Genomic DNA, 25,849 nt, shown 5'->3' with positions numbered 1-25,849 from the left:
ATTATACAGGTCTGTGTTTTTTTTCCAGTTTTTTTGGATGCTAGATTCTGCCAATAATAACAGCATCATACTCATTAATAAGTGTACTTGAATGTGAATCTGTGGAACCACTTAATTAGGAAACTACAAGCCAGTCCTTACTTTGCTGATACAGTGAAGTATTTCTGATTTGCATTTGGCTTGTCCCTTTTTTCACTTCCTCCCCTTTTTTGACACTTGAAATCCCAACGAATTATATTTAAGGGCATGCTCTTCCCAAGACTACCTAAATGGAGAGAAGCAGCTTGTTTCTGTGCACACCTTACATATTTTCAAATCTTACTTAAATCTTACCATCTTCTTTTAATCAATTATATTGAAAGATTTCTTTAAACAATGAATCTTTACTTACCTTCACTGTTACCTGGCAGACTTTCTTTAAAGACTACTCTTATATCTCACTTTGTACATTATCACACACCTTCTGAATGTCTTACCTTACCAAGACAACCCTTGCCTTTCTGCTCTCTCCCAGGTCCTGTTGATTATCCTGGAATTGGAAGTATTCTGAATATTCTGTGGAATGGAGGATTAAAAAACCAGCATGAAATCATGGTAAGTTTGCAGCACAGTTGTTATAGAATATCATAAATTGTAGGCAACTAATGTTTCATTTTATATTCTTCACATTATGTTTCTGCATAGTTCAAATATCACAAGAAGTTTGGAAAAATATTTAAAATGAATCTTGGATTTTTTAAATCAGTGCAAATTGGAGATCCAACTATGCTAGAAACATTTTTAAGAAAAGAAAGTATTTATCCAAAAAGAATGGAGATAAAACCCTGGAAAATGTACAGAGATTACAGAGAAGAAGCATGTGGTCTACTTATACTGTAAGTATATATATTGTCCTACTGTATATTATTTATTACAACGTTTGCCAAATATTCTTTTTGTAATTACATCAAAATTATTTTTAGTAGTAATAGCTTTGGACCTGGAGTTGTCTGTTTTCAACAATGTAGCACACCACAGCTCAAGCCAATTAAAATAGATTTACACTTTCTGCCCTTTTTTTACTTCTTATTTTCTTCTTATTTATTTTATTCTTATTTTGATTTTGTGATTTGTCATTGTAAAATTGAGAAAATCATAAATAAAGTAAATTGTACTGAATTATTATTATTATTACAGAGAAAAAGCAAAAAAGTGAAACTGGAAAATGTGATTCTGGCTAATAGAGCTAATATCTGTAATACTGTAATAACAAATAATTAGCATTTTGTTGCTGTGTGCTACAATTGCATTGCAAATTCTGCAAGTTTACCTTGGTCAAAAGCAGCAAATCTGGATATTTATATAATATAGATATTAATTAGAAGTGAAACAGATAAGCTCTCACTCAACCTGTCTAGGCTTGGTTAGATGTATTAGTTTGGGATATTTTGTGAAAGGAAATAATTGAATATCAAGTGAATATGTTCTATGCTCCATGTCACAAAGTATGACAAGTAATTTTCCAATAAAGATTTTAATAATATAAGCTTTGCTTTAACTGACGCTTAGGGGCAGATTTATCAAGGGTTGAAGTGAAAATTCAAATAAAAAAAATTCAAATTTCGAGCTATTTTTTGTGGACTTCGACTAGGGAATAATCCAAATCTGATTTGAATTTGAAAAAAATGAGAATATCGAAATTTATCATGTGCTGTCTCTTAAAAAATTGACTTCGACCATTCGCCATATAAAACCTGCCGAATTGCTGTTTTAGCCTATGGGGGACCTCCTAGAACCTATTTGCAGTCAATTGGTGTGAATGTGCTATTACTTTAATTTGTACAATTCAAATTCGAACGAAAAAGACCTATTCACCTGAAAAAAAAAAATGTTAATTTTTTTAATAAATTTAGGTTGGTCTTTTTTTTTCTCGAATTTCGAAGTTTTTTTAATTCTAAATTCGATCCTTGATAAATCTGCCTCTTATCTTCGAAATCCAAATTAAAAAAGACCAACTGAAATCTATCAAAAAAAATCTACGTTTTTTTTTCTGGGTAAATCTGCCACTTCATATACTGGTGGGAAAGGGAATGGCTCGTACTTTCTAATGCAGATGGGGCTAGGAAGCAATGTACTAACAGCATGACAACAGCATTTGTGACAAATACTTGCAGCTATACAGATACATATGTGTTTCTTTCCAAAAGATCAAACTAGATAACTTAAACTGCAAAATCCAGCCTGTTTTTTTTTTTTTATTCTCTGTTTTTTTTTTTGGAGCTAGATAATAAGAGAATTGTACTCTTTACAATGTGTACTTGAATGTGAATCTGTGGAACCAGCTAATTAGTAAACTACAAGCCAGTGCTTACTTTGCTGATACAATGAAGTATTTCTGGTTTGCATTTGGTTTGTAATTTTTTCAGTTCCTCCTTTTTTTGACCCTTGAAAACCCAACCAATAATATTTAAGGGGATGTTCTTCCCAAGATTACCTAAATGGAGAGAAGCATCTTATTTCTGTGCACATCTTGCATACTTATACATTTTCATTTGAAAATCGCACCTCTATATCTATTCGCATTGAAGGATTTCTCTAAACAATGAAGCATTATTTACCTTCTCTGTTGCCTGGCAGACTTTCTTACTCAGAAAGGCTTCTATTATGCTTATGGTGTTATGTGCCCTAGGGGCATGTTTACTAACATTGGAGATAAATATCTGGAGAAATTTCTGGAGATGTTGCCCATGGCAACCAATCAGCAATTAGATTTAAACAGCCACAGCCAAGTTAGAAAACAAAAGCAAAGATCTGATTGGTTGCTATGGGCAACATCTCCAGAAATCTCTCCAGATATTTATCTCCAATGTTAGTAAACATGCCCCATAGTGTGAAAAAATAGTCAGCTGACACAGTGCTAGACACTTGTGATTTAAAAAGACTGCTGCATTTTAGTATTGGCTTAGATCAATGGTTCCCTGTTAATTAAGCATAACTGAGTTACTGGTTTAGTATGATAATGCCATACAGGCTGCCTAACTTTTGCCTACTGCTTGCCCACATTTACAAATGCATACAAATGTTTGTATGCAATCACAAAATGTAAAAGGTTACTTGGACACATAGGGCAGATTTATTAAGGTTTGATTTGGGTTTTCCACAAAAATTTGAGTTTTCCAGGGTTTTTTTGGTCAAAAATCAAGTTTTCTGCTTAAAAAAACACAGATTGTTTTTTTTTTTTAAACGTAAATTTTTCAAGATTTACTATACCCCGACCCTGGAAATAGCTTGAATCCAAAAAGACACCATATAAATCCTGTCAAGGTCATGTAGGAGTTAATGATATAGGTCCCTTGAACCATTTGAAGATATTAATAGCCTTCATGATATTCAAGGTTTTTTTCAGAGGGTTTTGCCCAAAAACTCAATCAATGCAAACGATTCAAGTTTTTTCCTGCGGAAAACTCAAATAGTTTGAGTTTTCGGGTTGTTGACCCTGAACTGCTGATTCAAGTTTTTTTTCATTCCAGTTTTTTCTTAAATTAGATACCATTTGAGTTCTGAGTTAATTCAAGGTATTAAAAAAATCTAGAATTCAACCTTAGATAAATTACCCCCATACTGTAGCCCTCCCCCATCACAAAATGCAGTACAAACATTTTACACCTTTCTAAAGAAAATATGGGGGACAGGTTTGGTGACAGACCCAGGCTGTCTACCAGTAACTATCACCATAATTCTCTCTTACCCCTAGCCTCTAAACTTCTGGAACGTCTTGGCCTAATGTATAGTATCAAATGATCTCCAGACTATCAAACAGCACTACTCATTCTCCTGGACTTATCATCTGCTTTTGATACTGTTGACCATTCTGTCCTTATGCAAATTCTCTATTCTCTGGGTACTATGGATCAAGCTGTATCCTGGTCCTCTTCTTACCTAGCTAACTAAACCTAGTTAAAACAGAGCTCATGGATTTCACCACCAAAGCCTAGCCCTTCTCCTCCTTTCACCTTTACCATTGAAGGCATGGCCATTAACCCTGTTGATTTATCTCTCTGCCTGGGGGTCATCTTTTACCAGTCCCTTGCCTTCTCCAATCATATTAATACTAGTTCCAATATATGCTGCTTTTTCCTCCGCAACATTGGCAAGATACACCACTTTCTTTTATAAGTAACAGCTAAAACACTTGCATTTAGTGCTGTTCTAACAGAAATCTGCAGTGAAATTAGTTTTTCAAAAGAGCAAACAGATTTTTAATTTTTATTTAATTTTGAAGTCAGACATGGAGCTATACATAATGCCCATTTCCCAGGTGCCCCCAGCCATGTGACTTGTGCTCTGATAAACTTCAGTCACTGCAAGTTGGAGTGATGTCACTCCTCCCTCCCCCCCACCCTCCAGCAGCCTAACAATAGAACAATGGGAAGGTAACCAGATAACAGCTGCTTGTCACAAAATAACAGCTCCTTGGTACATAAGAACTCAATAATAAAAATCCATGTCCCCTTCAGTTACATTGGAGTTGGAGTTGGAGAAACAATAGCCTGCCTGAAAGCAGTTGCATCCTGACGTGCTGGCTCTTTCTGAAAGCACATGACCTGAGATGGCTGCCTACACACCAATATTACAACTAAAGAAAAATATACTTGTTGGTTCAGGAATTAAATATTACATGGTAGAGTGAATTATTTGCAGCATAAACAATGTTATTTAGAAATAAAAACTACACCCAAAAAAGTTCATGACAGTATCCCTTGAAGCAAAGTCTTAGGGGCCAATTCACCAAGCTCCAGTGAAGGATTCGAAGTAAAAAAACTTAGACTACGACTTTGAATCTAAGGATTCAAACTAAAATTCGTTCGACTATTCAATAGTCTAAGTACTGTTTCTTTAAGAAAAAACTTTGACCCCCTAGTTCGCCATCTAAAACCTACCGAACTCAATGTTAGCCTATGGGGATAATCCTTCGATCGTTGGATTAAAATCCTCGAAGGATTTAATCGTTCGATCGAAGGATTATTCCTTCAATCGTTCGATCAAACTATTTGCGCTAAAATCCTTCGACTTCTATATTCGAAGTCGAAGGATTTTAATTCCCAGTCGAATATCGAGGGTTAATTAACCCTCGATATTCGACCCATGATGAATTTGCCCCTTACTGTACATTCCTGGCTGTCTCCTCCATTCCTCTCAGAGCAACCATCCTTTTACACTATCCATACCCATTGCTATCTCTTGTCTTACACCTTTTTATCTCACTGCTCCTTACCTCTGGAATTCCGTTTCTGAATGCCTTTGTAGGGACTAGGCTGTGTGGTCCCGCACTACCTCACGCAGGAGCAAGAGCGCTGGCCTTCAAGCGCTGGAGCACTGGGGAGCAGCGCGTCCCCATGCTCCCCACAGAGCAGCTGGGCGGCATGCCGCCCCGAAAAATGTGCCGCCCTAGGCCCAGGCCTATGTGGCCTCACCACAAATCCGGGCTTGATCATGCAATGATAATGCAGAGCAGTGTGACAGGGGCAGACAGTAAATTCCACTGACCAATGAACTGACTGACTGATTAGCACTTTTTATTGTGGCAACCCCACAATAAAAATGTGCTTAATAAAATAAAAAAAATTTCTAAGCAGTGGAGTAACAAGATGTTACTGGGCCCCACAGCAAATTAATTTTAGGGCCCCCAATATATCCAAAGATTGTCCTATTTTACCAATATATGTGGAAACCGCTCATTATTTGGGCTTCATGGGTCCCCCTACACCTCCTGAGCCCCCCTGCAGCTGCAGGGTCTGCTTCCTCGACACCCTGGACGCAACTTCCCAATTTAGTGAATTGGCGGTTTCCTAGCGAATTTATGCCTGCCAAAGTGTTGCGATGGCTACAAAGCCGTCTCTCTGGCGAATTTTTGCTCGTTAGGGAATTTGCCCCAAGTGGACTGTGGCGATCTCTAACTTCACTCTTTGATAAATCTACCCCTTAGGTTCCCAGCAAAGACAGGTCTGAGCCATCAAGACAGAGAATAGAAAGGGGCAAACACTGCTTTCAATAGCAATACATATACAAATAACTTATAAACCAATTTGTAATGAATGTATATTGCAACATTGCTTAGAATTATGTTTTCTTTTATTAGGCTAAAAAATATTTTTTGAGTTGATTCCCTTTAATTAGACTATTTATATAATCTATATATTATAGAGTAATATCAGTTCATATTGGGATCTATTTAATAAATTCTATAAGTATCTCCTACATGAACTTGCCAGCAGTGGCAACTTTGGGAACATTATGTTCCATAGTTATATAGTTCCTGCCTCCCTGGCAGTAGCAGGGCCTATTTTCTTTATAGTTAAATCCCTGCTCTGTTAGTAAAATGCAAGTGGATAAGGTAATATTCATTCCCAAATCAAAGCACAAATATACACCACAGAACAAACAGCTTACCCCAAAGACTGTCTTCAAAGTACAGGTGCTACTGAATCAAGTTCTGTATATTACTGCAACTATTTTACAAACAGATCCATAGTAAAGTGTTGGTGAGTATAGTGAGTTCAGAACATTATATACAATGACGTTCCTAAACAATGCTACACTGAGTCCTGTAGAAAGGATCATTTCACAAGAGTTTGTAACTATCTTATGACAGGATCATTAGCGAATTTACATCTAACAATGCTTCCCTTTCACTAAAGGAATGAGCCCAAGTTCACTGAGTGCAGTTCACTGAGTGCAGTTTACAAGGGAAGTTCCAAGCCCTGAATGATTTTTTTCCGTTACAACCATAATGAGCATGTAAAACTAAAAAATAAAACTTGAAATTATTATAAAACAAGATTGATTATTGTATTCTGTTTTACATATACTGTATATATGTTAATTTAAAAAAAATCAGGACATAAAATATTTAATGGACAGTATTATGCCCCTTTTTTCTGTTTTGGTGCTTCACAGAATAAAATACAGGTTGTATATGGGATGGGTGGGTACTGTAGTTTAAAATATTTTTGATGGTTTGAACAAAAAGAGCTGTATACTAGTTCCCAATGTTATCATTTATTGTGGTAATCCTATTTTAAAAAATGTCTAAGTTAAGATTCATATTTTTCCACGACTCACTTTAGCCAAAATATTATTAATAGTGGCAATGTACCTTATTTACATTTTTCCCTTATGGCAAATGACCCAGGACTGGTCTGGTCAGACTGCATTCAGCTCAAGGTACAACAGTAGAAGGTGCAGGAGGACAAACCAGTAAGAAGCCCTGTAATTAATTAAGTGCATTGAAAAACAGAGGCTTTTGTATAGGTGTTACATAAACAAGCGTGCCCTACTCTAAACTGGAGTTGCCAATGATAATGTTCAATATTTGTTAGTCCTATGTTTTAGGACTTTTACAAAATAATACAAGTGATAATATTTGGACAAGGTTTAGTAACCCATTTATCAGAATATGTCTGTATTCTGGACTGTGTGATAACAAGGCAGTGCATTACCTTGTTGCGCCATTCTATGTTCACACTTACCTCCTCCTCTCTTGTTTAGTCCATATTCCTGAAGTTTAGCAGTTATATTGCTTTATACAAAAGTGAGTTGCTTGATCATCCACTGTTTTTAGCTGACAGAGAAGCAAAGAACGTGGTTGTGCAGCCTGTCATTTTTTTTTAAAATAGAATCCATCTGTGTGTTAACAGCATTGACAGGAACATTTCTGCCAGAAACTGCAATATTGTCAAGCAAATTCCATTCCAGTACATGACAGGCTATCCGACCATGCGGCAACACTTCTCCACCAGCTAAAAAACAAAAGTAGAAAATATGGATGGAGACGGGGTTGTCCCAGGCCTGGTCAAATTCTGATCTGAAGAGACACACAGCCACGTAGTGCAAAGTTGCTTAACTTATTAACAAATGTATGTTAAAATTTAACAAGTTCAACAACTTGCCTACAAACTTAAGTAAGAAACATGGATACTTACATATCACACAATGATAATGCACAGCAGTTTGACAGTGGCAGGCAGTAAATTCCACTGACCAATGAACTGACCGACTTATTGGAATGTTAATTATACTATTTATATGAACTACGTATTATAGAGTAACATCAGTTTATATTGGGATCTATTTACTAAATTATATGAGTATCTAGCCGCATACAACCGTGAGCTCCCTAGCCTGATCCAGCCTGCATTGTTTCTGTATTCCTGAGATTCTCTTCCTGGATCCTGCCTTTGTTCCTGAGTTCCTGTCTGGTTCCTTTGTTTGTGTCTTTGTTTCATGCTCAAGTCCCAATCATTGCCCAATTCCTGTTGGATTTTCTGTTATTGACCTAGGCCTGTTTCATTGACATTTCCTCGGATACTCCTTGTATGCTGCCTGCTCAGACCTTCTGCCTGTATCACAGACTTGTTATTGTTAGCCATTTGCCTTCAACCATTGGCATGGTTTAAGGACTTGTATAATCTTTACACTGTGTTGTTTTTTATTCTTCGTTATTAAATCATATTTTTTAACAACATGACTTCTGCCTTTTATCAAGCCAAATATGTTTTACCTGGGGTATTCAGCATTAGGGATGTAGCGAACTGTTCGCCGGCGAACTAGTTCGCGCGAACTTCGACTGTTCGCGTCCGCCGCAAGTTCGCGAACGTCGCGCGACGTTCGCCAATAGGCGTTCGCGTCAAAATCGGTCGCCCATTCGACCATTCGATCGCTAAAATCGAACGATTTTCGTTCGATTCGAACGAAAATCGTTCGATCGAACGATTAAAATCCTTCGATCGTTCGAATCGAACGATTTTCGGATGATCGAAGTTCGCGAACAGTTCGCGAACAGTTCGCAAATTATGCCGGTGTTCGCGAACGGCGTTCGCGAACACATCGGCGGCGGTTCGCTACATCCCTATTCAGCATATTGACTGCTTCCTGACAGTCACTTACCTTTGGCTGGACCTGACAGAATGATGAAGCCAATAATTAAGGAGCCTGCTGGTAACAACTCTGCTGTTCAAGGTAATGCTAAACTACATTTTACAGAATGGCTTTCCTCCATTAAATGGTATGAGTATAAAGAAAAGGATTCCTTCCACAATTTCCTTGACTTACAGTATATAAAACATTTTCTACTTGTCCATGTTTCAAGGAAACCTCTGGCAATATGAATAGCAGGCTGGCTATTTTGTTTCTTTAGAGAGATATGGCCTTGGAGTCAGCTGAGGCATGCATTGATGAAAAAGGACCTGTGTTGTTTCTTGTCATTCTTGAAGGCAAAATTCATGGGAGATTTGTGGCCAGTTACCAATTTATTTTCAAGATTTTCTAATACTTAACCAACCAAAATGTCCAAATGTACCACTCCAGTTCTGATGATGTATTCTCATTTTGAAATGAAATATTTGCTAACCTGTTAACCAACTTAGGGGTAAATTTACTAAAAGGCGAAAATTTGCCAGGCATGGTAGGACAACGATAATTTACTAAAATGCAAAGTTGCGTCCAGGGCACCGAATGCTGGCAAATTTTTGCTACTGTTACTTCGGCAATCAAAGTTAAGATGCACTAGTGTTCAATTCTGCCTAGAGCAACTTCGTTTAGCTCTTTGCTCAGACTAATTTGCATACGGCGGAAAACTTAAAGTTGAATGGACATTAATGTTGCAGCAAATACATTACATTACACAAGTCCAGGGAACCTTAATAAAGAAAATAGAGTTGTTATGTCCTATACATGAGCCCACTGTATAGTTTATGTTCCATATGTTAGAAAATGTATCGCCTGGCAATAGAGTGCGAATGACCGGTAGCGTCTGTCTATTTCGCTAGCGAATTTACTCCTGCGCCCGATAATAAAACGTTGAAGTGGCTGAAAGCAGTAACGCAGGCAAATCTTCGCCAGCATTAGTCACTTACCCCATTAGTAAATCTGCCCCTTATTGTGAAGATAAAGAGGTAGAGAATTCCTTTGTGGAAGGTGACAGGGTGGATATTTCCAAATGTTTGACTTCAAAATTCCAGTACCCATATTAAACCACACAGGGCTGCTTCTAAAAATGTCTAATATACAGTGTTTCCGCCACTTCATATGCATTCTCATTTCATGTGATAAGGAAAGCAATAGTACTACTTCAAGGATACACCAAGAGAGTACTGTTCTGGTGTGCATTGAGGACACACACTTGTGCATATGGAACAAGTGTCCCAGAGGCAGGACTCAGTCTCAATCAATATTCATATTGTCTATAATCAGTGTGACATGCATGTACATATTGAGAGTGGACCTTGGCTTTGGCAAACTTGTTAATTTTGTAAAGTAAAACAAGTCACTGGTTCCAGCATATAAATTCAGGAGGTATATCGCTGTAAATTCCATTAAGCCTGTGTCACACTCCCAAAAGTAATAGGATAATGTATAAAGTCGGAAAAAAACAGCTTCAAGGCAGTATTTTCAAACTGCATGCATTTATTTTATTAGCAGTGCAAAACACTACGGGCACATTTACTAAGCTCGAGTGAAGGATTCGAATATAAAAAACTTCGAATTTCGAAGGTTTTTTTGGGCTACTTGACCTTCGATTCGAACGATTCGAACTAAAAATCGACCATTCAATAGTCAAAGTACTGTCTCTTTAAAAAAAACTTTGACTACATACTTCGCCATTTTAAACCTACCGAGCTCCAATGTTAGCCTATGGGGACCATCCCCATACGTTTTCTAAGCTATTTCTGACCGAAGGAAAATCTTACGATCGATGGATTAAAATCCTCCGAATCGTTCGATCGAACGAACGATTTTTCCTTCGATCGATCGAAGTATTTGCGGTAAATCCTTCTACTTCGATATTCAAAGTCGAAGGATTTTACTTCGATGGTCGAATATCGAGGGTTAATTGACCCTTGATATTCGACTCTTAGTAAATGTGCCCCTACATGCTTCGGGTACAACCCTTTTTCAAGTGTGTAAGGAAGTGCAAGTTAACATGGGATTAAATACCCTCCTCCTATCCAAGATCCTCTCCCAATCATGTCATAAATTCCAAGATTCAACAAGCTGTAAAACAATAAATACATTTTGAATATAGAATAAAAAAGTCCATATGATCAAATCCTGTGTGTTTTGGTGTTTATCTCATTGTGCAAGTGATATCCAAATGTCCAGTAAGATTTTTAAAAAGTTCATAACCGGGAAATTGCATTCTCAGCCTATCCCTGGTGATAAATACAAGAAATCAAAAGTACTGCAAAACAATGCCTACTTAAAGGTTTGTATTATTTATAATTGGTTAGACAAACCAGTACCAGCATAGTTAAAGCACAACTCTTGTATCAGTACTTCGCACTAATTAGTATGTATCAATTATGTAATCAAATTACTTACACGGCAGGAGTTCCGTGAAATTCAAAAAACAGCTACCGTAACTGGTATTTAGTATCTAAGGAAAAAGAAGAGAATAATGAATAACATTAATTGAGATATTAAACAGAGACATTGTTACAAAAAACACTTAAGGCTGTTATGATCATTCATACCTCTCGGTTGGATACTGTCTAATTTCACTATCCACCGCGCTTCACATTGATGCAGAAGTTAGTCCCAGTTACCTCCTCTTGGGGGTCTCCTCGCTATTTCAAGGACTTTCCATTTTAACTGGCTCACATTGTGTTTAGCCTCAAAAAAATGCCTTGATACGGACGAATCAGTATATGTATCAGAAACACATGCAGTTTGAAAATACTGCCTCAAAACTGTTTTTTCCAACTTTTTACATTATTTTGTTAATTTTGTGCAGTTGCGGAAGATTTATCCTTGAAGCACAGGTATGAAACTTGTAATCCAGAATGCTCAGGACTTGGGGTTTCCTAGATAACAGATCTTTCCTTAATTTGAATCGTCATACCCTAATTAAATTTCAGTATGTCATAGAATGGATAATTCTAAGTAACGTTTCAATTGGTCTTTATTTTTTCTTTTTCATAGTTTTTGAATTCAAGCAAGCTCCCATTTCTGATTTGGCCTTATTTATTATTAAAATAACTCGAACATATCTGATCGGGAAAAAAAATCAAGGGAAAACCTAAATCCCTCAAAAGTAATTTGGAACCTAGCAACCAAATTGTTGAAATAAGTCGATGAATAAAAAGCAAAATATCTAAAACAAACCACAAATAATAAAAAATGAAAACCTATTGCAAATTCTTTCAGCATGTCACTCTCTACATCATACTAAAGGTTAATTTAAAGGTGAACAACCCTTTTAAGTCTAATAAAAAATCATTTAAACATTAAATTAATGAATAGGCTTGTTTTGCCTCCAATAAGGAGTAATTGAGAGCTTTCTGGATAACAAGTTTCTGGATATAGGTTCCCATACCTGTTGTACATTTGTATTATTGTATCCTCCATCTGATCTGTGAGATCTGACATTCCACAGCTGTGGAAGGGGGGGGGGGGGAATTTTTAGTGATAGAAGCTATTTAACCTGTTATAGCCAGCAAATCCTATTATATGGTTTAACTCTTTCCCTAGCAATGAGGTAGATTCTAAGTAGTTGGCAAGGACAACCTGCCAACAATGTAGAAACTATGTTTCTGGGTTTAAGCTTACAGTACACCTAGCAGCATGTTATTCCTTTAGCACACTAATGCAAGCAGAGCAAGGAAAATACACACTCAGAACAGAGACGCCCAAATCAAGGCATAAACAGTCACCATAGAACAAATAGCTTTCCCCACAGTAGCTGCACCTCTTTATAGAGTGCTACTGAATCAAATTCTGTACATAGCTGCAACATAAATGCACATTGTATATACAATGACACATTCCTAAACTATACTAACTGGAATCTTGCAGAAATCATGATCATTTCTAACTATCTTATGACAGAATGATCGGTAAACAACTTACATCCGACAATGCTTCCCCTTCACTAACGTAATGAGCACAAGTTCACCGAGTACAGTTTACAAAAGGACATTCCAATTACTGAATTATTCTTTTTTGCCACCATATACTAAGTATGTAAATAAAAAGGTAAGATATTAGATATTTATTTTAAAGAAAACAAGATTGTTTGTTGTATGCTCTCTTTACAGATATATTTTTAATAAAAAACGAAATTGGGACATGGAATATTTAAATGGGCAGTTCAAGTGCCCCTTCTTTCTGTGTTGGTACACTCCTTGACGTCACAACAGCTTTACAGCTTCAGGGTAGAAGATGTTGTGAATGGGATAGGGGAGCATTGGAGGTACATAATCAGTAGTGAATAGTTTAATGTTTGCTATGTTCTGAGCAAAGAAGTGTAGCAGATAATTTCCCAACTTTATCATTTATTGTGGCAGTCACATTATCAATATTTCTTCAAAGGATTTATTTGTCATTTATCTGTAATATAAGATTCATATTTTCTGTACTACTGCCAGAATGTTGTAATAAGTGATATTGGAGCTAATTTACAATAGCCCCTTAGCGCCCATGCTCCTACCAGGGACAATAACCCTTTCAGACTGCCCTTTGCACCTTGTGGCAGATACAAAAAATTTGTAAGGAAAAAAAAAATCTGATTTTCAAGATTTTTTTTGTAATTTTCACCCGGAAACTATGAAAACTTTGGGGTATTGCCCGAAACCCAGAGCACATCAAAAAATCTTGACTTATATGCAACTTCAACTGGTCTGAGATGCCGGATTTTCAGATAAAGACTTTTCCTTCCTCCGGGTTTAATAAATTCCGACAAATTTGTGATTTTTTAAAAGTCTGATTTTATGACCTGATTTTTACTAACAATCGGATTTAGATTTTTTCCACAAATCTTTAAAAAATTGTGGTTTCCTCATTATTTTAAAAAGCTCTAAAAATTCTTGATTTACCACAAAGACAAAACTTCACCAGGTAAAAGTTGTCAAGGTCCTGTATAAGTCCATGGGAGCTGCACTGATTTTTTTGTACTGGTCTAAATCAATTTGGTCTTTTAGAGCAGGGTCCCCAACCGCCGGGCCGCGGACACTCCTGCACTGTGCGCCCAGCCCAGCCCACAAAAATGAGGCACGCCAAATTGGACACCGTCATGCTCAAATTGGACACCTGCGCACCCAAATTGGACGTCGGTGCGTCCAAACTTGCTGCCGACCCCTCCCCTGACCCCGCCGACAACACCCCCCAACTCCACCTCTGGTCCTTGCAAAAAAAAATTTTGCACCATTCCCTGGTGCAAAAAAGGTTGGGGACTGCTGTTGTAGAGGTTTTCGTATTTTTGTTTTCTGAAAAACTAGTTTTATATAGGTTTTCAAGGTATTCAGAATTTTTAGAGCACAGTTCAGCGTAATTTTTTGTTTAGACTTTTTTTATTTGGATTTTTTAATAAATCTCATGACATTCAGAGCTTTAGAGTTTGTGAGTTTGGTCATGCTTTTAAAAACCACTAAAACCACAAAAATGAGACCTAAGGGTCCAATGTATCAAAAGTTAAGTTGTGAGTTTCTTTCACGGTTCAGGAAAAAATACCGCAAAAAAGTGCAAATGATAATGTAAATTTGAGAATATTCTTTGTGACCTTGAATAGTTGGGATTTATTAAAGAATAAAACCACAAAAAGTCACCAGAAAAAACAAGCAAGCAATTGTGGTTTCAGAATTTTATTACTATGATTAAACTCTATTTCTTTAAAATCATGAATGCCTTGTAATTTATTAAAAGAGCCAAATACATTTTTTTCTAAAAAAAACTCTAAAAGTCCAAATGGCTAAAAAAGGTTGAATGGGATCAGCGCCATTTCCTATTGTCTTCTATGATCCTCATTGATCCTCCTAATTCTACACTCTAATACTATACACTAACCCAGGGCCGGAACTAGGGGTAGGCAGAAACGCATACGTCAGATCGCTTCACCACGCATGCGCGCACACATCAGATCGATTCACCACACACAGTGTCGGACTGGCCCGGCGGGACACCGGGAAAAAACCCGGTGGGCCCCGACCCTCGTGGGCCCCCGCCGGGCCAGGCCCCCTCAACAGATATCTTGTTTTTTTAAATAAAAAAAAAAATCTTCGTCGATGCGCAGTGTGCGCATGCGTGCAGACGCAGCGCCGTGCGCGCGTACACACAGAGGGTGCCACCGTGTGCGCATGCACACTGAAGGGCGCCGCACGGCGCGTTGCAGCAGGGGGACGGGGGCCTGTAGGGGGGCCCTGGACTGGAGTCCCGGTGGGCCCCGGGCCCCCCAGTCCGACCCTGACCACACATGCGCGCTTACATCAGATTACCAGCGCCAGATTTCATGGGCAGGCACCCCTAGGCCACGTGGTCCTAGTGCCCACTGTCAGGGAGCCGGGAGCTCCCACAAGGGAGGTAGTCAGGATCGATGACGAAGCCCTCTTGAGGTATCAAGATCGCGGTGTCCAAGGGGGTAATCAAACGGATAATCAAAGTTCAGGCAGGCAGAAGAAGCAAGATCCAAAGTCCAGGCAAAAGGTCAGGTTAACAATCAGGAACAAGATTCTGTAATAACAGCACACAGGGAACCCAGGATAAATGCAGGAAATGAATCCTATACTTGGGCGCCATTCTGGCGTCTTGGTAGCGTTTATATATTTGAATTTGGCACCAAAGTGATGTCACTGGTGTTCTTGTGCCGACGTCAGCGCGCTGGCATCATTGCGCCACCGCCAATACCCACGTGGCGGCCCTGGGCGCCGCCATTTTGGGAGCAACGCCGGCAGGGGAGGACACGTGACACCCACCCGCATGGTTAATTTTGTGGGCAAAAAAACCCCCCCCGCAAACAAGCTCCTATTGACTTCAATGAAAAAAGTCCCTGGGCTGTGGTTAGCTATTTGGTAGCCCCTATGTGGACCGGCAGCCTACAGGCGGCTCTACTTGACAGTATACTTTGTTTTTTGCTTTTGTTTTTTTTTTTTCAATGGAACTGGCTTCATTTTGATAAAGTTGATAAAGTTGTATTTACTATTATTGCTCTATGCCGGAACCAGTAAGGAATATTTCCTTTTATATTTATGGATCTGGATATTTAAGATAGAGTTAAACTGATGCTATGTGCTGTGGATTTCAACACGCAGTTGGGATGAGATTCTTGTCCTTAAGAGCTTACAATTTATGAGAAAACAGTGTGTAAAGTATTAGGATTATTACTTCTTAATAAGCAAGAGACTGTTTATATGTGGTTGCTGGATTGGAATACCAACAAAGGATAAATGCCTTTCTTCACTGCACTAAGGGGGTTATTTATCAAAGTCCGAATTTATTTTAATATTTTCTGCTACAAACTCTGATCAAATCATACTCTTATTATTAAATTTTCCTGAAAATTTGCTTTGCGGGAAAAAAAATCAGATTTTCATGATTTTTTTCTGATTCTTTCATCCGATTTTCACTATTTTTTAAAATTTTCACCCGAAAACTCATCAAACTGCGGGGTATTGATCAATAAAATCATTGGGACTTCTCCCATTGACTTATATGCAACCTCGACAGGTCTGAGATGCCGCATTTTCAGATTCTGACTTTTCCATCCTCAGGGTTTAATAAATTCCGAAAAATGTGTGATTTTTTAAGAGTCAGATTTTATATAAAAAAAAAAATCTCAAAATTTTCGTGATTTTTGCATTCAGAGTTTAGTAAATAACCCCTAAATCTAGGCGGTTATTTATTAAAGAACGAATGCCAAAAACTTCGAGTTTTTTTTAACTATAAAATCTGAAGTTTTAGTGGAAAAAAATTAGTTTTTCAAAATCCATTATACCCAGAGGATGGAAAAGGTCATAATTTGAAAAACCGGCATCTCAGACTTACCCAGGTCGTAAATAAGTCAATGGAAGAGGACTGTTTCTGACTTTTTGAACAAAAATAAGAAAAATTCAGGCCTCTCGGGAAAGATTCAGATTTGCACTCAATTTTTACATTTGTCCACGATCCAATTAAATCAAGCTTTTTTATTAATAAAAAGGACTTTTTAAACTAAATTAATCAGAAAAATTCGGATTTTTATAAATATGCCCCAAGTGTTCAGTCCCACATGTGTTTCTGTGCCAAAGGTAAAGGTAGATTATGTTTTCTAAATCTGATAAAAAGAAAATGTGCTGCAGGTGATACCATTAAGTGGAACTTGTTGGTAGACCCACATTTTTAAATATGGATTTAAAAATGGATAGTAGCCCAAAGTTGCCTCAGTGAGGCAACTTTGGGGGACTATTAAAAACGCATCGCCGCGTGTGCATTAGCGCAGGCGATTTTGCGCTGTAGCCTATGGGGAAAAGACACTGAGGCAGTTCGGGGAGATAGTCGCGCAAAAGACGTGGCGATAAGTCGCCAGGCAACAAAATCTCCCCGAATCTCCTCGTCTGGCCTTACCCTTAGGTAAGTATTGTGATTTAAATGCTTTGTTTAATTTGTTAATTAATGTAGTTAATTTGAGGATTTATTTAGTTTAATTCAATATTTATTTAAATGTAATCTCTTTGTTAATGGATTATTCTCAATCCTGGTTATTTGCTTTTCAGGGACTGTTATACAGTATAAAGGGACTTTTAGGGTATTTAAACCAATAATGCTATAGTGGGTAATCTCTATTTCCTCTTTGTTATACGTGTAAAGTAATGCTCTCTCTTTTTGTGGAGTGCTCCGAAATCCTGACATTGTAGGCAATGCCCAAACAGGTTTACAGTAATATACAGCTGTAATTTTGAAAAAAACTTTCTCCTGTTGGCTTAATAATAATGGGTATAAATATGGGATTGAATATCCGGAAACCTGTTATCCAGAAAAATCATAATTACGGGAAGGCCATCTCCCATAGACTCCATTTTAATCAAATAATTCAGATTTTTAAAAAAACATTTCCTTTTCCGAGAAAACAATACCTTGTACTTGATCCTAACTAAGATATAATTAATCATTATTGGAAGCAAAACCAGTCTATTGGGTTTAACAAATGTTTAAATTATTAAAATTAAATTATTTTTGTAGACTTTTTATGTGCCTTATAGGTATAGTGCTCCAAATTATGGAAAACCCCAGGTTCAAAGCATTCGGAACAGGCCCCATACCTGTATTGCTAAGAAATGAGTATTATACATTGCTGTCTTCATTTAGATTAAGCTATTATTTTATCATAAAACTTTTTTTTATTTTTTTTACAGTGATGGGCAAGAATGGTTTAAGATGCGCCGAGCAACACAAACAAAACTTATGAAACCTAAGGAAGTATTTCAAATGGATATGAAAATCAATGAGGTATTGTATTGCTCTTCAGATTACTGTAAAGTTTATACAATGTTGTACATAAATTCAAAATAGTTTTCCTCATAATTACTGCTGGTAAAAATGAGTGAAGGATTCAAAGTAAAATAACTTAGAATTTCAAAGTATTTTTTTGGGTACTTCGACCATCGAATAGGCTACTACGACCTTCGACTTTGATTCAAACGATTCTAACTAAAAATCATTTGACTATTCGACCATTCGATAGTCGAAGTACTGTCTCTTTAAAAAAAACTTTGACTACAATGTTAGCCTATGGGGACCTCCCCCATTACTTTTCTAAGGTTTTTTTGATCGAAGGAAAATCCTTTGATCGTTCGATCGTAGGATTTGCGGTAAATCCTACGAATTCGATATTCAAATTTGTAGGATATTACCCCGAGGGTCGAATTCGAGAGTTTATTAACCCTCGATATTCAACCCTTAGTAAATGTGCCCCTCAGTCTCACAAGGGTAGTTTTCTTCTTTGATTCAGTGATTTGAGACATTTCGATTCTATTTAGAATTATATAAAAGGTTGCAGACTGTAGAATAGCATTCATATCTTGATATTGTACTAAATGATATTATATTCTGGGTAGCAAAGGGCCAACCCGAGAGACTGAAATCAAGGGCCCATCCAATGGAGCCCTAAAACCTTTTCTTCTTATTAAGAAAAACCTTGGTATCCCCATGTTTGAGAAGTTCAATGCTCAAATGTACAGTAACTAATTAATAGACCCTGTTTTTTTTTTTGCCCAATAGATGCCAGTTCCCTAAAAGTCTGTGGGAACCTTTTTATTGATAGAGATATCACAGCAAGGCTACTTCCAAAAATATACATTCAGGACTAATTCTATGTAGCTATTGGTGTCCCCCTACATGTTATGTTGGTTGCATTATTATTAGTACAAGCTGTGTAGGTGCCCAGAGCAGTACTATGGATATAGACAGACTGCAGAGGATAGCACAGACGGAAAATTTCGCGAATTTTCCGCAATTTTGCGAATTTCGCTAGTAATTTGCCCATCACTAATCAGTTCACTCTTGTTGTACCAGATATGCTGTGCAGATTCTTCAAGAGAAGCTCACCCTGCCAGCTTTGTATAATTAATAGCCTTCCTGGATTCTCCTGCTTATTTGTGGCAATAAATTTGGCTTCATCATTTTCCCTGACCTCACAGACTCCTAAACTAACTCTTTACTATCTTTTGTCACTGTTGAGAATAAATAAAATAGAACCAGAACCTGGAAATGGAAGAAAAGAGTCAATGACCCATGCTCCAGAAAGGGCAACAGGCAACACTAGGCTCAGGGCCCACTAAGTTCAGGGATAAGTCTGACACAGCTGGGAAGCCTGGCTAGGTATGGGTTTCTTTAAAAGTCTGGTACAAAGTACCATACAGGTGCCATACTTGCTGTATGTATTCAAAGGGTGAATGAGGCACTCTCTGTACTAGATTTTGTAATTTTCATTGTTACATGACATTTATTTTACAACTGCTACAGCAGATTAGTGCCAGAAGAGTTATGTTTAGATGTGATTTTGACGGGGTGCACCAAAAATTACACAATCTAGTATGTGCAAATCTCAAAATCTATACTCTAGCATTATTATGCAAAAATGATTTACTAAATGCCATAATGGTGATTACGTTTCTGTCCGCGCCGTCATCAATAAACAAAATTGACAGCTATTTAAAAATAAATAAAAAAAATAAAAGTAAATACTGACGTGCAAAAAAATAACAAACTATATGACATTTTAACATCTTTTACTGCATTTTTTAGGTCATGGCAGATTTTATAACGTACATTGATAACAAATGTGATGAAACAGGAAGTGTTGCTGATTTATATGCTGAGCTAAATAAATTGTCTTATGAAAGTAAGTAAATTGAAATAAACATGCTTGACTTGTGAATAGTGATGGGCGAATTTCTCCCAAAACAATTGCGAAATGTGAATTTTGACGCCGGCGTCAAAATATTTTTGACGCCAGTGACAATTCTGCCATTAAAGACAGTGGGCGTCAGAATTGTCTTGGGCGTTATAATTATTTTTCCCTGCAATTTCGTGAATTTATTCGCAGGCGGCAAAACGCGGACTTCACGCCTGGCGAATAAATCTGCCCATCACTACTTGTGACGTGTCTGTTTCAGTATCAGATGGTTCCACCAAACTAAACTAAGCTATATTTCTCTCTTTAGCCATCTGCTATGTCTTGTACAATGAAAGATCTGGGCTTCTGCAACAAACTTGTAAAGAAGAGGCTTTTCTTTTCATAAAATCTGTAAAAGAGGTAATTTAGCTAGATATAATCTTCTAAAAATCCATACATACAATTTGTAGCTGGTAAACTTTTGCACTGGTTTTGTGGCCTTACAGTTATGCAACAATTATTCCTTTGCTTTCCTCTGCTGTGCTAACTCAGCACTTGAATACACCTCATGTTTAGCTCATTGTCCATGTCCACCACCATTCCCTTAAAAAATCCAAAATCTGCACCCTGCCTTCCCATGATAAAGTTTAATGTAAGTATCTGCAGGCCGATCTTCTCAGTTCTGTTTTAATAACAATTTGCTTGCTTCTTGACCCCATCTAATCACTGCCTGTCTTGACCTTTGCTTGTTTTTGATGTTCTTGATTTCTTGAGACATTTTTATGGATAGGACATAAATCACAACAGCAGGATTTGGCCACATGCATTTCTTATCATTAAACCCAAGTCAGGGAAACAAGTAAAAATATACTGATAAAATAAATCCAATTTCAATTTTAATGAAATGTATATTGTGGAATAAAGAGGTGAAAGTTTTGGGAGCCTTCCTTTATGTGTACATCAGAAAGAAAGATGGAAGTTTTGGCTATCAATGGTGGTTAATAGCTTTTCAAGGGGAATATCCATTGGTGCTTAAGAGGAAGGCAGTATGTTATGGGGTAATAATCCAACAAAGTTAGAGGCAGGTAGCAGATACTGAGGAAACATGGAGTGGTGTGGGGTGTGGAACTAATGAATAGCAGTATAGGGGTTATTAAATTATTGGAAGGCTGATACAGTACATTAGGGAAAAGTACATGTTATTTAAGTTGAGAATGAAGAAATTTACAAATAGCAAGCGGTAACATGCCATCTGCAATATGCTCATAGTCTTGTTTTGTCAACTTTCGAACAATTTCTTAATTATTTTTTTCTGCTAGATGATGTACTACTTGGGACCCCTGATTGTCACTTCTGCAGAACTCCACAAAAAATTCAATTCAAGGCAATGGCAAAATCATACAAAAGCTTGGGATAATATATTCCTGACAGGTAGTCAGCATGTGATAATGACTGTATATATGTAAAGAGCAATGGTAAAAATATAATAAAGTCAAGGTATGTTCTTTAAGTTACAAGTGAATGGATCCAATATTGGTTTCCAATCTAATCATTAGGGTGCAGTGAGAACAAACTACACACAATGGTTTAGAGAGACTTGTAACTGTCTGTTTTTCATCTGATTTGGGTATGTGGCCTTTAGTGATGAGCGAAACGGCAAAATTTGTAATGGGCGTTTTTTACGTGAGACAATTTTTTTCGTGCACAACAATTTTCTCGCTCCAAATGCATCAAAGTCAATGGGTGTTTTTTCTTATGGTGACTTTTTTTGTCCTATTGCAGGTATGTCCAAAGTCAAGCCCGGGGCCAATTGCGGCCGTTTTCAAATTTACACCGGCCCTCAGCCTCCATCATGAATCGCGTAGCCATAGTAGTGATATTTGGGCACATTAGTGAAATGATTTGCCACTTGGTCTATATTGCTGCTAGGGTTGCCACCTTTTCTGGAAAAAAATACCGGCCTTCCTTTATTCTTGCCATTTTTTCCTATTAATAACATTGGCATCAAGCATCATTTTTACCGGCCAGTTGGCAACCCTAACTGCTGCCTGTGTGCTGAAGGTGTTAGTAATATACACGTACTGGCACGTAGTGATGCACCGCTCTCACATACTTCTTTAGGGCTGAAGGTGCAATAGACATACTGACGTGCCAACACTGTAAACTAAAGGCGTATGCGAGAGTGGTGCGTCACTATGTGCCAGTACGTGTCTATTACCTTCAGCACACAGGCAGCAGTATAGACCAAATGGCAGATCATTTCACTAATCATGTGCCCAAATATTACATTATTTCATGTTAAAATGAGGTGCGGAGAAGTCCAAACAGACTCCACTTCTCCACTTCCTAAATGCTGTGTACACATCCATCTCTAGGAGTGAATGATCCTGATCACAAGCTAGCTACCTCGGAATGGATGTCGGGCTGAATGGTTGGCCCCCACACATTTTCACCTTACCAAATCTGGCCCTTGTTGCAAAAAGTTTGGACACCCCTGTCCTATTGCATTAAAGTCATTGGGTGTTTTTTCTTATGGCGACTTTTTTTTGTCCAAATGCATTACAGTCAATGGGCGTTTTTTCTTATGGGCGTTTTTTCTCTGCAAATTTTCCTGAGACAAATTTTCACCACAGTTTCATGAAAAATTCCGCAGAAATGTCGAAATTTGGAATTTCACCACGAATCCATGGCTGGCAAATAAATTCGCTCATCACTAGTGGCTTTATCTAGAGACCTAGCCATAACAAGTATAGCATACATAGATAATAAATGTCAGGCTTCTAAAGTTTAACAAAAGCCAGTACAGGTACAGTGATCACCATAAGTCTTTAAATCAGCATGATACATAGTTTCTTTATGCTCAAAGCCCATTTGTACAAGATATTTAGAGGCTGACTTCTCACTTTCATCCATTTATAAATATCCCCCTAAATATCCCATACAAGTGTACAGAGAAGTAAAATTTCCTTCAGATGAACTGTGCTCTACTTCACTATTTAAACTCTTTATACTCTGTCAGTGATTAGGTAGTTGGGATCAGTTTTCAGGGGTTAAACAGCCCACAGCACAATCACAACTCAGGAGAGTGTAGTTTCTTTTCGGCAGTTTATTTTCACTTGCAGCAACATAAACAAAATAAACAGTTCAAAATAAACTTCTTGACACTTAGCTTCAAATGCAAAAATCAAGAAATGTTTCGGAATTTATTAAACCCGGAGGATGGAAAAGTCGGTATCTGAAAATCCGGCATCTCAGACCTGTCAAGGTTGCATATAGGTCAATGATTTTTTGATTTGTGCTGGGTTTCGTGCAAAACCCTGAAGTTTTCGGTTGAAAATTCTGTAAAAAATCGTGAAAATCCGATGAAAAAATCCAAAAAATCATGAAAGTTGGATTTTTTTACACCATGCAAATTTTTGGAAAAATGTAATGGTAAATAAGTGTAAAAAACCTGAGCGGATTTGATTGGCGTTTGTAGCAGAAAATATTGAGATAAACTTTGATACATAACTTCCTTAATGTGTTTCACAAACACAGGTCAGTTTCCTAACTAATCAGGAGGAGGCCTACAGCCTGTCTCCCCAAAACAGAGAACATTCAGGAAAATACAAAATCTCAAACCTCAATCCTCTCAGTGAGCTCACACAGGCAGCTTTTTTGTGTCTTTCCCCAGACTGGAGTTCTCCATTCTGGCTTGAGCTGCCTTTTTAATTATCAACCTGAGATGACTCAGGAAAACACAAAACACCTGGGCTGGACTACCAGTCCTGAAACCGCTCTGTTAGGAACCTGGGACATAAATAAGCTCCGTCCTGGACTTTCCCAGGTATCCTAGTTGTGACCTCACCACAACCCATAAATGTCAGTCTTGTGCAAGAGACTGTAATCCCTGGGCTATATTCAATTCCAACCAGGGGCAGATTAATGCACAGACTACCCTAGACTATAGTAGGGGCTCTGTGTGATCTGGGACCCATCAGCTTTTTTTCAATTATTATTTCTATTTTCTTTTTCTATTAATTTTTATTTGCGCTTCTGGGTCTGGCTGATGGGTCTGCTGGGAGAAGAAAACAGGCAAAGCACCCAACCCAGAATAGAACTGAACCAGCATAAAGAGCTTGGCTGCACACATGCCTGGATCTGCACCCATATGGACCCAGCAGTAGCCCAGAAAGCAGGCCCTGTGTGATAGTAGCCTAGGGGCCCAAGATATTATTAAATCACCACTGATTCCAAGACGTAGCTCATGGTTTATCACATGAAAACGCAACTGAAGTCTATGGGCAAATAAGCAATTAGGATGTTTCTCTCATCAAAGTGAATCTGGTGCTGGTACTGCATGCAAAGGCCCTGGGGAACATCTAGTTAGACCTACTATTTTGTATTTTTTAGTTTGATTTTGTTAGTGATGCACCAAATCTAGGATTTGTTTCACTATTTGGCCAGGATCTCGCCTTTTCAGAAGGATTAGGGTTTGACTGTATCTAAGTGCCTGGCCGAGCCGAATCCAAATCCCGTGCCCGATTCTCTTTTGCCATTTCCACACCTCATTTGCATATGCCAATAAGGGTTCATAATTGGCTGAATCCCAAAAATGTGGATTCAGCGTATACGTAGATTTTGTCTGATTTTTTTGTTTGCTTATTATTACTACACAGTAGTGATCTATATTAAGCATTTAAATCTAAAATACTGTTTTCCTTTGCATATTTTTAGTAAAACATTGTATTGATAAAAGCCTTGAACAGAGTTCCACTGGAAAAAGAAATGATTTACTTAGTGTAATTTGTTCTGACAATTTGCTGACGAAAAAACAGTTGTACGGTATCTTCGCCGAACTTCAAATTGGAGGGGTAGAAACTGTAAGTATGCGTATACCTCCTAAAAACATAATTTATTCTGCTTTACTGTACAATATAGTCAATAATAATTGTAATTTAACAAGTAACCCAAACAACCATATAGTAGTTGAAACGTTAAGATAAAAAGGCAGCAGAAGGCAAACCATCCAAAACTATAAAAATGAAGACCAGTAACATAAAATAGGTTATTAAAAATGTTTTTTCACATTTAACACATATAAACTATTAATTGTCAATTTAATTGTTAATTTTATATGTGAAAGGTCTACAGTCCTGTAGAAAGCCACAAATGATATTTGGTACTCTATGCTATTTAGCCTGTTCAACTTGATTGGCTGCCCCCATGGCTACAAGCAGTTTATTTGTATACACTACAGTAGCCAAACACACATGTTAGGCAATAGTACATTATATTTTAATTATTTTAATTTACTGGTGTTACTGTTCCTTTAAAAAGCTAAGTAGAGGTCATTCTGTAACATACTGTAGTAAGGGGCATATTTATTATGCTGTTTAAAACGAAATTCAAAAAAAAAAACAAAAAAAAAAACCTGTGAAAATATTGCATGGTGTGTGTAATTTTAGGCCATGTGAACGCCAGATTTGCTGCCATTATTTTACATTGCTTCTGGTGGAAGTCACTCTAAGAAAAAATGCATACAGTTTTCTGCCATTTTTTACACGGCGAACCCTGGCAATGTGTGGTGTATTATTCTGCAGTTTTTTACGCCGCATAATATATACATAATATATATGCCCCTGAAAGTTAAGGTGAACTACCGCTTTAGGCATGAATTATCGTTATATTGATTGACCCACATCCTCTTGGTTTTATGGTTTTAGAGCAAAAATCTGAGAAGTTAGGACA

The 25,849-nt window shown here is 37.5% G+C and overlaps 1 protein-coding gene and 1 long non-coding RNA gene across 2 annotated transcripts in view; one reads left to right on the top strand and one right to left on the bottom strand.

The window, feature by feature from the left end:
* Positions 1 to 356: 356 nt before the first annotated feature.
* The window catches only part of LOC108718538 (1,25-dihydroxyvitamin D(3) 24-hydroxylase, mitochondrial), a 36,927-nt gene continuing 11,434 nt past the window's right edge, over positions 357 to 25,849 (top strand). Inside the window, exons 1-7 of the mRNA XM_041566346.1 lie at positions 357 to 594; positions 685 to 875; positions 18,138 to 18,231; positions 20,029 to 20,125; positions 20,448 to 20,539; positions 21,439 to 21,550; positions 24,836 to 24,981. Coding sequence (XP_041422280.1) covers positions 376 to 594; positions 685 to 875; positions 18,138 to 18,231; positions 20,029 to 20,125; positions 20,448 to 20,539; positions 21,439 to 21,550; positions 24,836 to 24,981 — 951 coding nt within the window. The 5' untranslated portion in view covers positions 357 to 375. The remainder of the gene's footprint in view (positions 595 to 684; positions 876 to 18,137; positions 18,232 to 20,028; positions 20,126 to 20,447; positions 20,540 to 21,438; positions 21,551 to 24,835; positions 24,982 to 25,849) is intronic.
* LOC121394705 lies at positions 475 to 24,655 on the bottom strand. Its single transcript, XR_005961953.1, has 3 exons — positions 23,741 to 24,655; positions 11,359 to 11,413; positions 475 to 555 (listed from the first exon to the last, which is right to left on the bottom strand). It is a non-coding gene; the product is annotated as an uncharacterized LOC121394705 (long non-coding RNA).

This window comes from Xenopus laevis, chromosome 6L (genome assembly GCF_017654675.1).
Source record: "Xenopus laevis strain J_2021 chromosome 6L, Xenopus_laevis_v10.1, whole genome shotgun sequence".
Lineage (NCBI taxonomy): Eukaryota > Metazoa > Chordata > Amphibia > Anura > Pipidae > Xenopus > Xenopus laevis.
This window is presented reverse-complemented; position numbering and strand designations above follow the sequence as displayed.